The sequence below is a fragment of the Punica granatum genome, chromosome 4 (genome assembly GCF_007655135.1).
Source record: "Punica granatum isolate Tunisia-2019 chromosome 4, ASM765513v2, whole genome shotgun sequence".
NCBI classification, from domain to species: Eukaryota; Viridiplantae; Streptophyta; class Magnoliopsida; order Myrtales; family Lythraceae; genus Punica; species Punica granatum.
In genome coordinates, this window is record NC_045130.1 from 34,364,847 (window position 1) to 34,379,660 (window position 14,814).

The 14,814-nt window shown below is 43.3% G+C and overlaps 2 protein-coding genes across 4 annotated transcripts; both read left to right on the forward strand.

The window, feature by feature from the left end:
• Positions 1 to 1,032: 1,032 nt before the first annotated feature.
• LOC116206084 (auxin response factor 6-like) lies at positions 1,033 to 8,308 on the forward strand. 3 transcript variants are annotated; one of them, XM_031538841.1, is made up of 14 exons: positions 1,033 to 1,874; positions 2,489 to 2,601; positions 3,261 to 3,359; positions 3,467 to 3,523; positions 3,617 to 3,775; positions 3,899 to 3,983; positions 4,359 to 4,449; positions 4,562 to 4,726; positions 4,818 to 4,940; positions 5,183 to 5,258; positions 5,354 to 5,501; positions 5,643 to 6,931; positions 7,431 to 7,621; positions 7,776 to 8,308. In XM_031538841.1, exons 1-14 carry the CDS (start codon positions 1,832 to 1,834, stop codon positions 7,984 to 7,986), a joined length of 2,850 nt encoding a protein of 949 aa, XP_031394701.1. In that variant the 5' UTR covers positions 1,033 to 1,831; the 3' UTR covers positions 7,987 to 8,308. The 3 variants fall into 3 exon arrangements, with proteins under 3 accessions (XP_031394701.1, XP_031394700.1, XP_031394699.1); XM_031538840.1 differs by having other exon boundaries at positions 1,040 to 1,874; positions 3,282 to 3,359; positions 5,592 to 6,931; XM_031538839.1 differs by having other exon boundaries at positions 1,045 to 1,874; positions 5,592 to 6,931.
• A 3,280-nt stretch (positions 8,309 to 11,588) lies between these two features.
• LOC116206085 (wall-associated receptor kinase-like 10) lies at positions 11,589 to 14,532 on the forward strand. Its single transcript, XM_031538842.1, has 4 exons — positions 11,589 to 12,254; positions 12,368 to 12,741; positions 12,874 to 12,984; positions 13,119 to 14,532. Exons 1-4 carry the CDS (start codon positions 11,701 to 11,703, stop codon positions 14,324 to 14,326), a joined length of 2,247 nt encoding a protein of 748 aa, XP_031394702.1. The 5' UTR covers positions 11,589 to 11,700; the 3' UTR covers positions 14,327 to 14,532.
• The last annotated feature ends 282 nt before the right edge of the window (positions 14,533 to 14,814 follow it).

A 14,814-nucleotide genomic window follows, 5' to 3' on the forward strand; every position in this document is an offset into this window, starting at 1 on the left:
TTTCGTATTGAGAAATTCAATACGAAAGGTTATTTTTCTTGTACAGAAATTTTTTGCACATAAAGAATAATTATTTGTACATGTTATTTTTATTTGTACGAAACGTTATTCTTTTTGTATGAAAAACTTTTCTCACAAAAAATCATCTCTTACTGATTTTTCACCCTTGCATAAAACACTGTTCTTTAAGTGCCGAATTCATATTGTGTATCATTGAATTGAAGTGCGAAAACTTTCGGCGTTTTAGTTCAACAATTTGTCACAAGAAAAAAAAAGACAATAGCGACCGGTCCGATCGCAGAACCTTAGAAGCTCATTTCTCTCTATTCTCTCGCGTTTCAAAATTTCTTCTCTTCTCGTTATTACTTAAATTTCATCAATTAATCACTGCACACAAATTTTTATCGTACTAAAAAATCCTTTTTAAGAAATTATATTTTAGTATGGGTAACGCATTTTGTCTTTCCGAATGAAGCGCGAGTAACCGCGCTTTACTGAAGAGCAATTAATTTAATCCGAAAGAAAGGTTATTTGCGGGGGGGAGTAAGCTGTTTGGTGTTGGGCTATTCTTTCTCGTGATTGCTCACTCATGCCGAGGATCCCCCACCGCAATTAAAACTGATAAGGATAGGAACCCTCCCCATATTTACCTGGTCGGACGATATGATGAACGAACCATTTCGGTCAAAGTATGGGTTCGGTCAGAGCGGGAACGACCAACCGAGTCAACATCGTTGTCATTTGTCAGTACGATGACAGTCCACACAGAGAAAGAGAGAGAGAGAGAGAGAGAGAGAGAGAGAGAACCTTCACAGAACAAAAACTGTAATTTTCCGTTGGTTCCAAGCTCCCGCCTTTTTTTACCGTTGCCCTTTCACCATGAGAGAGGGGGAGAGAAGGGAAACATGGAGGGCCTACGGAGTACGCGGACACCATATTGGAATTGGAATGGAGCTCTCCTCTTCCTTCCTCCTCACCCATTACCCCTCTCCTCACCCCCTCTCCACACATTCTAATCCTTCCGTACGTACGCTTTGAAAAAGTGAAATTTAATCGAGACTGGGAATTTTGGTCTGGACCCGGATGGTGGAAAGGTCGGCTGAGTGGTACGGGAGTGGAAATTTGCTAGCTTGATGAAGTTTTGAGAAGCAATAATTAGTCGGGTATTCCAAGAATCCATCGACGGAGGGGTGGGAAGAATGGGGTTATCCATCATCTTCTCTCTCTCTCTCTAGCTTTTTGATGAAGCCTTGTGTGAGAGATAAAAAAAAATCCACCTTGGGGGATAAATAATGGCTACTGTGTAATTGAATTGATTCCTAGCAGAGAGAGAGAGAGAGGGATTATTGAAAGACTCCCCCATTAACTCCAAGCTCACAGCTTTCCTCACTGAAAATCCCCAAACACCCCCAAAATATGCTTCCTCAAATGTCAGTCCCGAGCTCCCACAAGCACCGTCCACTCTCTCCGTAAGCTCACCCTTCAGCTCACATTCTTCTGCTCAGCTCAATTTCGGGATCTGAGCGTCCCCCCTTTCTAGGGTTTGCAGGCATCAGGGGTGGTCTTTAGTTCTGTTTGTGTGCTGGGGGCAAGTGTTCGAGTTGGGTAAGGGTTGACAGGGATCTGGGGCGTATGAGGGTTGGGGAGCTCGGGCTCTGTATTGGGACCGGCTTCGGATGATTCTTGAAGGGGTGGTAGCATGGTTTGGTGAAGCCATGGGGTTGCATTTCTCTGTTGAATGTGTTCACCTAGGGTTTTAGGGTAGCTTGTTTTGGGATAGAAGGTGGGGTTTTACTGTAGTTAGGAAGAAAGTGGAGTTCTGTTTTGGAGGATGAGACTGTCTCCAGCTGGGTTCAGTCACCAGCCTCAGGAAGGTAAGTTTTGTTTCTTCAACACCTTAACTGCGCTTCTTCTTCATCTTTTTTTTTTTTTGGATTATCGTCAGCTCTCTGTAGTTTTAGAACTTGGAAATGGCATCTGTGGACTTAGTTGTTGGCAAGTGGGGGTTAGCTCACCGTGTCTGAGCTGCTGCTTGGCAACTCTATAAGCTGCACTAGGTTTAGTCTGGTTTCGGAAAACTATTTATTGTCGGAAGGATTAGATGCGATTGTTCCACCCACCTGCGGTATATGTCTACAGGCACTTACAGATGTTAAAGAAAGGGGTGCATATGCGGATACATATTGTTAATATTGATTGCTCAGGTTCACTTGATTATGATCGCTTCTTGAATCTTGCTGGGTAGATAATTTTGTGCAAGGCAGCCAGAACAGGGCAATTTCATTAAAAATTCATAAAATTTTGGAAGAGAGGCTGCATTTAGTACATTATGTGAAAGGCGAAAGTTGAATGTTTCCTTTTTTTGCACCGCTATTTGGGAATGTTTCCATTTCAGCTGGTTGGGGCTTTGAGATATGCTAGGATAGTGGTATAATGGTGCTTAAGGAATGTGTCGTTGGTTTGTGACTTACTCTTGTAATAACTGCAGGGGAGAAAAAATGTTTGAACTCTGAGCTGTGGCATGCTTGTGCCGGCCCTCTTGTTTCGCTGCCTCAAGTTGGAAGCCGAGTAGTGTACTTTCCACAAGGACACAGTGAACAGGTCAGTAGGGCTCACCAGTAACCTCCTTAGGTTGGATTGAGATGCCGAATAATTAGTCAATGCATTGTCATGATGACCCCGATGGGAGCAATATCGCACTTTGATCTGAACTTTTGAAAATATAAATAAATAGACAAATAATTTTTTGCACCATTTAATGAAACGAAATTTTGCTCTGTTTTCTTCATTTACATCTTTCAGTCGTTCAATCCCCCTGGAAGCACAGATGCTTTTTCCTGTTTAGCTCAATTTTTGTTCCCTAGCTCTTGGATCAGCCTGCACTTCAAACTTTGTCGATACTGCTAAAGAAGCTGTGGACTGAAATCTGAGCCGAACTAAACCAGATGAAGCTGAATTTCTTGTGCTTTTCCCTTTTGGTCAATCATATCTTTTGTTGATTATTGCTTGTTATAGTGGTTGTCCTTAACTTCATAGTTTTATCAGTAATTACATGACCATTCACTTTTCTGCTCGCTGCGCTAACGTAAGAAAGCATAATCTTTTTCAAGCTGTTCAAGTTGAAACGCACTGGTGATTTTGGTTGGTTTGACTTCGGTTTTGTCAGCCTCCAAGTTTATCTGCATCTCCTGATGAAAGCGATTCTATGTTATACTTTTAGATATTTTGTTTGCCCTTATAATCTGATGTTACTCATGCAGGTGGCTGCTTCTACAAACAAGGAAGTTGATGCTCACATTCCCAATTACCCAAGTTTACCACCACAACTCATCTGTCAGCTTCACAATGTTACTATGCATGTACGTGTTTGGTCTCTTACAGTCTTTCCCCTCCCCAACACCCACCCCCCAAATTCCTGTTTTGTTTTTTGGCTGTATGGTGAAGCATTATTTCTCGTGAATAACAGGCAGATGTGGAGACAGATGAAGTCTATGCTCAAATGACACTGCAGCCACTTAGTCCGGTACATGATCTGATTCAGGGTTGACTGGATATGTTCTGTAGTGAGTCTCTAGTCAATCAGTCATCTTACTTGAGCTTCTTGTGATTCTTTCAGCAAGAGCAGAAGGATGTATATTTACTGCCAGCAGAGTTGGGTGCTCCCAGCAAACAACCGACAAACTACTTTTGCAAGACATTGACTGCCAGTGATACGAGCACGCATGGAGGATTCTCTGTCCCTCGTCGGGCAGCAGAAAAAGTCTTTCCTCCTCTTGTATGTCCCTACTGACTATGAATAACAATTCTTTGGTTTTCGATATAAAATTTTGCGTAAGTGATGATCACATTGTCTTGCTTATTTGCAGTAATAGTTATTATTCTGTAATTTTTGGTGCAGGATTACACTCAGCAGCCTCCAGCTCAAGAATTAATTGCTAGGGATCTTCATGATAATGAATGGAAGTTCAGACATATATTCAGGGGTATGCTCTCATCAATGCATTTTCTTATTTAATTGTGGTCAAATTTTTCGATAGTGTTTACTGTTTAATAGTGGTCCTAGATACTGATTTTCCGGGGTTGTAACTGAGTAATTAATCTACTAGTTTTGCCAAACGTAATTTGCTATACGGTATTTGTCACAAAGAATGTTTTTAAGGTGTCTTGAGTCTGATCACAAATGGATTTTGAGACTAAAAAAGATCCTTTTCATCTAAAAGAAATTAATAGCTCAAGTCCAAAGTTGATTAGTTAAATAAGAGGGTAAAGATTCTTTTATATGTAAGACTTCACAATATGGGATTGTTCATCAGTGTATATCCTTCTAACTCTCCTGGCACACTTATATGCATATGCAGGTCAGCCCAAAAGGCATCTTCTTACTACGGGCTGGAGTGTATTTGTAAGTGCCAAGAGACTCATTGCTGGAGATTCTGTGCTTTTTATCTGGTAGGGACTTGTTCATGAATTCTATGGGAAATGTAGAATCTTGAATTTGTTGACACCAATTATTGCCATCCACCTTTTCTCTGAGTTACTTGTCTTCTGTTTGTTCAATTAGGAACGAAAAGAATCAATTGCTTCTTGGAATTCGACGAGCAAATCGTCCTCAGACTGTGATGCCTTCATCAGTCCTATCTAGTGATAGCATGCACATTGGTCTTCTTGCAGCAGCAGCTCATGCAGCTGCCACAAATAGCCGTTTTACTATCTTTTACAACCCAAGGTGAGTAAGGTTAGCAAGCTTATTAGGACTATGTCCGCTAAAATTCTAAATTATTCGAATTTTTCTTATTGGTTGCATTGCCTCTGTGCAGGGCAAGTCCATCTGAATTTGTCATACCACTTGCAAAGTACGTCAAAGCTGTCTATCACACCCGTGTGTCTGTCGGAATGCGGTTCAGGATGCTGTTTGAGACAGAGGAGTCTAGCGTTCGTCGGTGAGTACAAATTTTTGTGGTTATTCTTGTTTTCTTTGTTGTTTACATTCTGAAAATTGGTAATAGTCTTGTCCAATATTATATTGCCCTCATGATTTTTGCATGAGTGGTAATTGCTGATTAAATACTAATGGAACTTAAATGTTCCTAAATGTTTCTCCTCCAATGAAATTTTTCTTCAGCTATTTCCTGAAATTATTTGCCAAATTGTTTTTCCTTATTCGAGAATGTTGTGGATCCAGATACATGGGGACGATAACTGGCATCAGTGATCTGGATCCTATTCGCTGGCCAAACTCACATTGGCGCTCGGTCAAGGTTTTTTACCTTTGTGGTTTGAGGAAGATTTTTATTCTACTGAGCATTAAAGTAATGCTTAACTAACAGTATATATCTGCTTCCACTTTTGATAGGTCGGGTGGGACGAGTCCACTGCAGGGGAGAGACAGCCGAGAGTGTCGCTATGGGAGATTGAACCCTTGACGACATTCCCTATGTATCCTTCTCCCTTCCCCCTTCGATTGAAGCGACCGTGGCCTTCTGGTCTACCTTCTTTTCATGGTATACCTCGATGACAATCTTGTGGTTCTGAAAGAGATTATCTTCAATTCGGCAATGTGTCTTATCAATCCTGTAAATTGTCTGTTTCAGCTCTCAAAGACGGCGATATGAGCATTAACTCTCCCTTGATGTGGCTCCAAGGTAGCGTCGGGGATCAGGGGATTCAGTCGTTCAACTTCCAGGGATTCGGGATGAACCCATGGGTGCAGCCCAGGCTAGATGCTTCTCATCTGACAGGCTTGCAGCCTGATGTTTACCAAGCAATGGCCGCGGCCGCTCTTCAGGAGATGAGAGCTGTGGATTCTTCCAAATCTGTTTCTCCATCCCTTCTTCCTCCACTCACGCAAACTCAAAGCACATCGTTCCAGAGGCAGCTCTTGCAGCAGTCTCAGCCTCAGAGCACTTTCGTTCAGGGCTTTCCGGAAAGTCAGGCCTCTGCTCAAGCCCAAGCTCAAGCTCAGCTTCTGCAGCAGCAGCTGCAACGTCAGCATTCATTTATTGAACAACGGCAGCATCTTCAACAGTCGCAGCAGCAGCAGCAGCTTCAACAGTCGCCGCAGCAGCAGCAGCTTCAACAGTCGCCGCAGCAGCAGCTTCAACAGTCACAGCAGCAGCAGCAGCGGCTTCAACAGTCACAGCAACAGCAGCAGCACCGGCTTCAACAGTCACAGCAACAGCAACAGCAGCAGCAGCAGCAGCAGCTGCTTCAACAGCCACAGCACCAGCAGCTTCAACAGTCACAGCAGCTCAGTCAAGTCTCCATCCAGCAGCAGATCCCAAGCATTGTCTCTTCTCTCCCCCAATATGCCTCAAGCAGCGGGTCCCAGGCACAGCGGCCACAGACATTCTCTGATCGTGTGGGCAGCACAAACAACACCTTAGGCGCGTCTGATGTTTCTCCAATGCAGAGCATTTTGGGCTCTCTGTCCCATGATGGAGGATCCCATTTGCTCAACGTGAATGGTCCAAATCCAACCTGTCCCACCTCTGCAATGTCTTCCCCTTCACTGATTCCAAAGCAAAGCTCAGTTGAGGTTGAACCCCTGGTGGTTCCATCCGTGCCTCTGGTTAATTCTAGTGTGTCTGAGCTTGCAAGCCTTTTACCTCCTTTCCCAGGAAGAGAATACTCTGCTCCCACTGCTTATCAAGGTTCTGCTGCTGACCCACAAAGCAGTCTCTTGTTTGGTGTCAACATCGATTCATCATCCTATATGCTGCAAAATGGGATGCAGCATCTGAGGAGCATTGGCAGCGAGAATGATTCGTTGCCCGTGCCATTTGCTTCTTCGGATTTCGCCGCTACTGCAACTGGCACAGATTTTCCACTTAACTCAGAGATGACGACTTCAAGTTGCGTTGATGAGCCAGGTTTCTTGCCATCCACTGGGCATGTGGATCAAGTAAACCCATCCACGGGAAACTTTGTGAAGGTACGTATACATAAAAGAAACTTATTCCCCTTTAAGTTATTGATGTTAAATATTTGTGTGCTTTTTTTGTTCATCTGAAACCTCTTTTTTTTTTTTTCTTTTTCAAACTGGTAGAGCTTTGGCATCATGCATTCAGCCGGTGAATCAAACGGGTTTTAACTAGATTCTAAAGAGACTATATGAAATTATTTGAAAGTACAAATTTAGTGAAGCCACGGGAAAGCTGACCGACTGAATGGTTTCAACAGTAAAAAGACCCGAGTGAGCATCGAATGGAGACATCAACTTTATGCTGAGAAATTTATTTATTCTCATCCCGATTCATCCATTTTAAACACGATTGTAGTACTCATGAACTGATGAATTATACTTTTCCCGGCTACACATAACCCTGTCGATTGATTGATATTGTGTATTTTTGCTCCTGTAAACTCCAGATTTTGGTTCATAGATTTATTGCCAACGCAATTACTGAGTAAACTGGTCCAAATTTGGGCAGGTTCAAAAGTTGGGGTCCTTGGGGCGGTCACTGGACATATCAAAGTTCAGCAGCTATAAGGAGCTTGGAAGTGAGCTCGCTCGAATGTTTGGCCTCGAAGGCCAACTCGAGGACCCTCAGAGATCAGGCTGGCAGCTTGTATTCGTTGACCGGGAGAACGACATCCTTCTCCTTGGCGACGGACCTTGGCAGTAAGTCTATCTCAACTCTTTATTCTTCATCTGAAACTCGCTTTTGAAAAAGAAAACATCATTTTTCACCGCCAAATTTGCGCAATGAATGAAGATTCCGGGAAGTGGTTTTTTCTGGTGTTTCATTTGGGTAAAAGTTTTTGTCTGATCTCAGGGAATTTGTTAACAACGTATGGTATATCAAGATATTGTCCCCACTGGAAGTGCCGCAGCTGGGCAAGGAAGGCCTCAGCCCAGCAGCCTCACTCCCAAGCAACCACAGGCTTTCCAATGGCAACAGAACCGCCTCTGAGGAATACGTTTCCCGACAAGAACTAAGGAACATGAACAATGGAATAGCTTCAAGAGGATCTCTTGATTACTAATAAAGCAAGAGTCGCCCCTCAGAGGCGAGCCGAGCTAAAAGGGGAAGCAGAGAATCGAGTATAATAGGCCACCATCTTATATGGTATATTTCTTTTATGTGCAAACTCTTAGTTTATATATTTATACTTAGTATGCGTCCTGAGAGATGTTACGGGAATGGGATGGAAGGATTGCTCGTAAACGCCTGTAATTCAGCTTATAGCTGTATATTATAAATCGGAGAAACTCTACTCTCTTTACTCTGGATTTTGCGGTACTTTTGAATGTGAGGAACCTGCACGGAGAACTGACAATTTGACATCGAAGCAATCTATTGTTGCTCCTACTTTTGTTTTTTGCCCTGGACCACAAGTAACCTGTGCACACGCCCTATCCAGTGCTAATCTTTGGAGTAAGTGCTTAATATGCCCTTTATAAGTTTCGATTCTCCTTTCCTACCTGATCTTTGTAGGGCCTCTCGATATCGATGACTTGGTATTCGTCGTCTAATAAGTTCACATAAGTAGTCCATAGCTTTAGCTTCCTTAACCATGCAATCTTCATTCGCTTTGCAGCCCCGGAAACTATGCCTTGCAGTGCACACACAGTAAACTTACTTATGTTGGGAGTGACATACTTGGGGACATAGGTAGACTGATAAACTAAAATGATAAAAGAGGAACTTGATTGATTTGATGCCCGGTATCTTCATCTGCTGCTCAGACATTCATCGCCTCAGCTCTGGCTTTCATGAGGGATGCAAAGCTCGGCAAATTCGTTCAACTTGCAACCCAAGCCCTCGTAATACACATTCACATCCAATGGGAACATTATTAAGGTCCCGTTTGGTACGTGAGAATATAGTAAAATGCCCATTTCTTAATTGCACTTCATTTTCTTATTAATGTCTCTTACATAAGTTGGAACTGATATTTCCTCATCATCATATTTTTCCTTCATTTTGATGGAATGAGCGTTCCTTTAATTGAGGAAGAGAATGACCATTTCCTCAGTTCATGTTATATGTTGTGGACCATCATATATGTTCTTTTAATTTATATATCTAAGAATATATATAACATCGTACATTTGTAAATAAGTCTAATATTCTAATTTATTTCTTTACTTTGTGATGGTCATTAAAGAAAATCACATTTTTCTACTCAATACTATTACATTTCCTTATATAGAATCTATTCCTTTTCATTCCTTTCAATTCCCGCGTACCAAATGGAACTTAAGTCCTTGCTCAAGTTGGCAGTGACTCGGAAATCGTCCACAAACAGACAAAGGATGAGGATGTAGCATATTAGCCGGCGGATGTCGAACACCCCCGACTCCGGGACAATGAAGAGAGCTGAGAGTTTCTGGCTTAGTACGGGCGGGAAGCTGTGGTGCCTCTCGGTTATGGACCCTTCATGCAGGTCCTTGAACTTCACTAGGTGAGTGGCAAACGTAAGTACACGCGGTTGTGGTCTTCTCAGCCTCGTCCTATCGGGATCACATTGGAACAGTTAATCGGGATGCATAAGCATAGATCTAGCTGGGCCAATCTGCCGGTCCAATCAAATCCAATGCGCCTAAACCGGCCCCGATGTGTCTCATTGAAGCAAAATTTTCCATTTTTACTCGAGCAAAGCAACAATCAATTACTTTAGCATCCTGCAGATTTTTAATTCTATGCAGACAAAATAAGGATAAGCTCTGCGTGATACTTACTTCTCCTCATTCGACGAGTTCGAGAATATATCAATAAGGTAATGCCAGTCGCCACTCCCCAGCAAGTTTGATTTTCGCCAGTGGAAAGACCTCCTTCGGATCGGTGGCAGCAGAGTTATACGGTGGAATGCACACAACACATATCCAGCACGAGCAAGTCTAATGGCCTCACTTCTTATCATGTCCTTTTTAATCTTCTTGCAGAGAAGGAGATTGAAATAATTATACGCACAAGGGTCGACTCCTCGTCTTATCAACCTCTCACCCGATGAATAGAATGAGTTAATAAACTATATAACACTGCAATACACCTTGTCAACAGGCAGGGATTTGACTCGATCATCTGACTTTATGCTAACCAAGTCATGAATCCTAACCTGTCAGATGAAATGTACGTGCATATGTTTACATGAGAAATGGAGCTGAATAGAACCTGCATTTGCACGGCAAATCAAGGGGGGGGGGGGAATCAGACACGATTCTGTTATTCTACTGACTGGGCACTTTCAACCGCTGTGAGTTCCAGACTGCCGTATGCTATTCTCTTCCATATTAACTCTCGAACACGGGATTTGGAATCATGCAAGGATTCGAGACACTTTTAATGCAGAACTTCAGGATCTTCCCCCGCTATCTCGTCCTTTTTAATCTTCTTGCTGAGATTCGAGACACTTTTAATCTTCTTGCCGAGATCATCCCGGGAACTAGGGCCATCTTCTCGTCCTAGAGACGCCAATTTCTGTGGCAGCAACAAAAAGAATTACTCAACCTGACATTGCTAGTTGCTATTGTTTTCTTTTTTACTCAAGATTGAGAAGTTGCAAATTTACAGAGATTGAAATTAAAGATAGAAACTCCGGATCAAATTGTAAAGCACGGTTCTCGAAGAATCCAATCAAAATAAATATCTAAGATTAATCCAGTGATGAAAACTTCAGCAGCTGATTAATACAATGACATCAAAGTCGAGCAGATTTTAGAGACCGAATTTCCAAAGAGAATCCAAGAATCGACTCAGTTTGCAAAGAACGCACAAGCACGTACATATGGGACGCCGATCTCAAACAAGATAAAAAGGCAAGTGGCTAACCTCACAAAGAATGTCCACAGTGCTCTGGAACCCACTATTATGCAAGAGCTGGGCGTGGAACTTCTGGAAACAATGAATTTATATCAGTTGTGACGGGATTGATTTGATCATCAGATCATACGCTAAATAAGTCATCCACCCTAACCTGTGAGATTATGCATATGCATAAGTTTACACGAGAAATGGAGCTGAATACGACCTGCATTTGCACAGCAAATTAATGAAACGGGGAACAAAAAAATAAATCAGAGACGCATTTCTGTTATCCTACAAACTACGGACTTTCGACCGCTGTGAGTTCCAGACTGCCAAATGCTATACTTCTCTTCCATATAACTCTCGAACATATAACACGTACATATGGGACGAGATAATACCACATCACCGCTATTGTAAAAGTTGAGAAAATCCAGAATCTACATATATAATGCAGAACTTCGGCTTACCCGACGATCTTTCTCTTCATTGCCGTGCTTTTTCATGATGCAGTTATTATACTATAGCATGTTTAAATATCATCCCAGACTGTTGAGGAAAATCTAACGCGACCAATTCAATGCACATGATCAGAAAAGCTTGACCGCGGGCAGGTTTAAGGTTTAATAAGTCCGACGAAGAAGAAGACTGCTTCAGGAATTTCCCAGGAAGCTAATGTGATTAATTTAGTTCTCTCTGAGAGAGACTAACCAGAGACAGACACATGTCCCAGCGAGCAAACACATATCTTCCTTGTACGACTATGCCATTGACATAGTCTACACAACCTTTGTCGTTATTCCTGTGGTTCAAGGATGTCTGCTGCCACAGTTGAATATTCTCAGGTTCTCAGCAACAGAGGTAGTTATATTAACAATTGCACCATAATTCCATTCATCATCCTCCCGAAATTCGAGGTTTTCCTAGTGGTGGAAATCGAGCAATAGAGATGGCACTTAGTCGGGTTTCCCCGGTTGTTCTGTCTCTGTGGTTGTTAAGTCTGTTGGCATTAGAAACATCGGTGATGGCGGCGTACTATCCTCCTTCCCCACCCATCGCCAAGCCCAACTGCACGGACAAGTGCGGGGACATCACCATCCCGTTCCCCTTCGGGATCGGGCCATCCAGTTGCTTCCTGAATAGCACGTATGAGATCGTCTGCGATAATGGGACTATCCCGGTACTAAAGGCCACCGGTATGGAGGTGCTTAATATCACGATACCGGGGTATTTTCCGGCAGGTGAGACAAACCCGTTCAGTGAGTATAGGGGGATCTTTATCGGCACGATTCATGTGAGGCTACCAATTGTCTACTCAAACTGCACCGGCAAAGGGAATGGCAACAGCGAGGCCTCCAGTTTGCAGGGCACATCCTTCTACTTCTCCCAGACTGAGAACATTTTTGGAGCAGTTGGGTGCAACAACCTTGCGGTCATGGATGGCTCGGAGTCCTCGATTGTGGGCTGTGGCTCAAGATGCAATGGAAGCACTACTACTGGCAGGTACTTGTAATTAGTGAATCGGTGCGATAGAGCTGAGATGCCCATGGAAGTCGAGAGTCCGTGTTGAGTGGTTTTCTATATGATCTCCATTTAATATGATGAAGTTCGAGCAGGTACAGCTATTGCAACGGTATGGATTGTTGTCAGAGTTCGCTTCCGTTGGGTCTTCAGGGCTACAGCATCGACTTTAAGCTCATTGATGATGAGGACACGTCAGAGGACAAGTGCAAGTATGCATTCATAGCTGATCAGGAATGGTTCGGTATGAATGAGAAAGATCTATATTCGCTGCGGGACATGGACTTTGTACCGGCTGTGCTAAACTGGTCCGTACAGAGCAGCAGTCTGATCCAACTTGGGTTGAGCACGGCAGGCTATGGTTCTTCCTGTGATCCTTACAGCCCTTCCTCAAATCAATCACAAGTGCTCTATAGTTGTTATTGCCGATATGGGTACCTTGGCAATGCACTTCTTAACAATTGCGAAGGTAGGGTGGGGTTGTCCCCGTAAAGCTCGAGCCAAGCACCTCATATCTCCAATTGATGAACCCGAACAACAAATAGCAGTCTCATCTCATCTAACTCATTTGACTCTGCAATTTTGCTCTGCTTGTATTCAGATATCAATGAATGTGAGGATCCAAGCATCTGCCCATCGAAGAGGTGCGTGAATACTATCGGAAGCTATCATTGCAAGGACCCCAGAAAGGTTGCCAAATTAGTCGCTATGGGTAATGCTGTTAAGTCATGCACATGTTTCCACATTGATCTTAATATTTCTCGAAAATTGAAGTTGAAAAACTGCATCCAAGTCAATGTTCTTTTTACGAGATTTACATCGATACTGAGACGGTTCTGTTCTCAGGGATTGGCATTGGACTTGGAACAATACTTTTGTTTCTCCTGGCCATGTGGTTGTGCAAAGTCATCAGGAGGAGGAGGGACCAGAAGCTTAAGCAGAATTTCTTCAAAAGAAATGGGGGCCTCTTGCTGCAGCAGGAGGTCTCTTCTGGCGAAGGAAAGTATGTGGAGAGAACCCGAATATTCAGCTCGAATGAGTTGGAGAAGGCAACTGATAGCTTCAACAAGAACAGGGTACTCGGCCAAGGAGGTCAAGGAACGGTGTACAAAGGAATGTTGGAAGACGGAAGGATCGTGGCGATAAAAAAGTCAATAGCTATGGATTCCGCGCGAGTGGAGCATTTCATCAACGAGGTTGTAATCCTCTCGCAGATAAATCACCGGAATGTGGTGAAGCTATTAGGATGCTGTCTGGAGACAGAAGTCCCTCTCTTGGTCTACGAGTTCATCCCTAACGGAACTCTCTATGACTATCTCCACAACCCAACCGACGATCTTTCGCTTACATGGGAGATGAGGCTGAGGATTGCCTTGGAGGTTGCCGGAGCCCTCTCCTATCTCCACTTTGCCACCTCAATACCTGTATACCATAGGGATGTAAAGTCCACGAATATAATGCTCGATGAGAAGTACCGAGCGAAAGTGGCTGATTTCGGGACTTCCAAGTCAGTGTCCCTTGATAGGACCCATGTGACCACGCAGGTGCAGGGGACCTTTGGGTACCTGGACCCGGAGTACTTCCAATCAAGCCAGTTTACAGACAAGAGCGATGTATACAGCTTTGGAGTTGTACTAGCCGAGCTGCTGACGGGGAAGAGGCCGATAACGAGGGTGGGGCCCGAAGAGCATCGGAGCCTCGCTACCTACTTCATCCTTGCTATGGAGAGGGACCAGCTTTTTGAGATTCTTGACAGGCAGGTCAGGGAGCAGGGCGGAAAGGAAGAGATCACTGATGCTGCAAAACTCGCGCAACGGTGCCTGAACCTAAGTGGGAGGAAAAGGCCGTCAATGAGGGAAGTGACAGTGGCTTTGGAGAACCTAAGGATGTCGCAAACTAGCCGTGATGGTGATCAACCGAATCGTGTACGTCCTGCTGAAACTGAAAGGACTGAATCCTTTGCTCAGTCTTGGGACGATTTTTCAACCGGGATATTTACAACTGTCGATGTTGATAGCATAGCATCTTCGGATGCCCTTCCAACTTCTACGTAACAGAACTAGGTTGAAGATCTTTCATATATTTTATTGTAGAATCTCTTTTCACTATGAACACTTTCTTCTCGTATTGTCGGACTTCAATACAACCTTTCCAATAGCTTAAATAAGAGACCCTGTGGTAGTCGTTCGGTGCGATTTATGTTCACGTAAGTTTGTATTCATAATATTTATGAAACGTTATTGGTTTCATTTGTACCCCATCTATATCGGCAAAAAATTAATTCTGCTCCATTGATGAACTGTCCAGATGAACTCGTAGAAAATGAATAATATGGACAAATAGGTTTTGTTCTTTAGGTCGATTCTGCTTCTGTTGCTGTCACATGTCTCTTCAGCTGAAGCAACATAAGATCTTGAAATTGTGACTTGATCGTTCCTAATGTTTGAATCGAATTACTAAAAGCTTGGGAAAAGAGATTATCGCTTCATTGTTCAACAAGTGGTAACGGTGAGAAGAAATCTTTCCTTCAAGCCCACTTTTC

Coding starts and splice junctions, on each gene's coding strand:
- LOC116206084 (XM_031538839.1), top strand. CDS start 1,832: ATGAGACTGTCTCCAGCTGGGTTCAGTCACCAGCCTCAGGAAG. Junction 2,602..3,260: donor CACAAGGACACAGTGAACAG/GTCAGTAGGGCT, acceptor TTACTCATGCAG/GTGGCTGCTTCTACAAACAA. Junction 4,727..4,817: donor ACTATCTTTTACAACCCAAG/GTGAGTAAGGTT, acceptor GCCTCTGTGCAG/GGCAAGTCCATCTGAATTTG.
- LOC116206085 (XM_031538842.1), top strand. CDS start 11,701: ATGGCACTTAGTCGGGTTTCCCCGGTTGTTCTGTCTCTGTGGTTGTTA. Junction 12,742..12,873: donor ACTTCTTAACAATTGCGAAG/GTAGGGTGGGGT, acceptor GCTTGTATTCAG/ATATCAATGAATGTGAGGAT. Junction 12,985..13,118: donor TGCCAAATTAGTCGCTATGG/GTAATGCTGTTA, acceptor TTCTGTTCTCAG/GGATTGGCATTGGACTTGGA.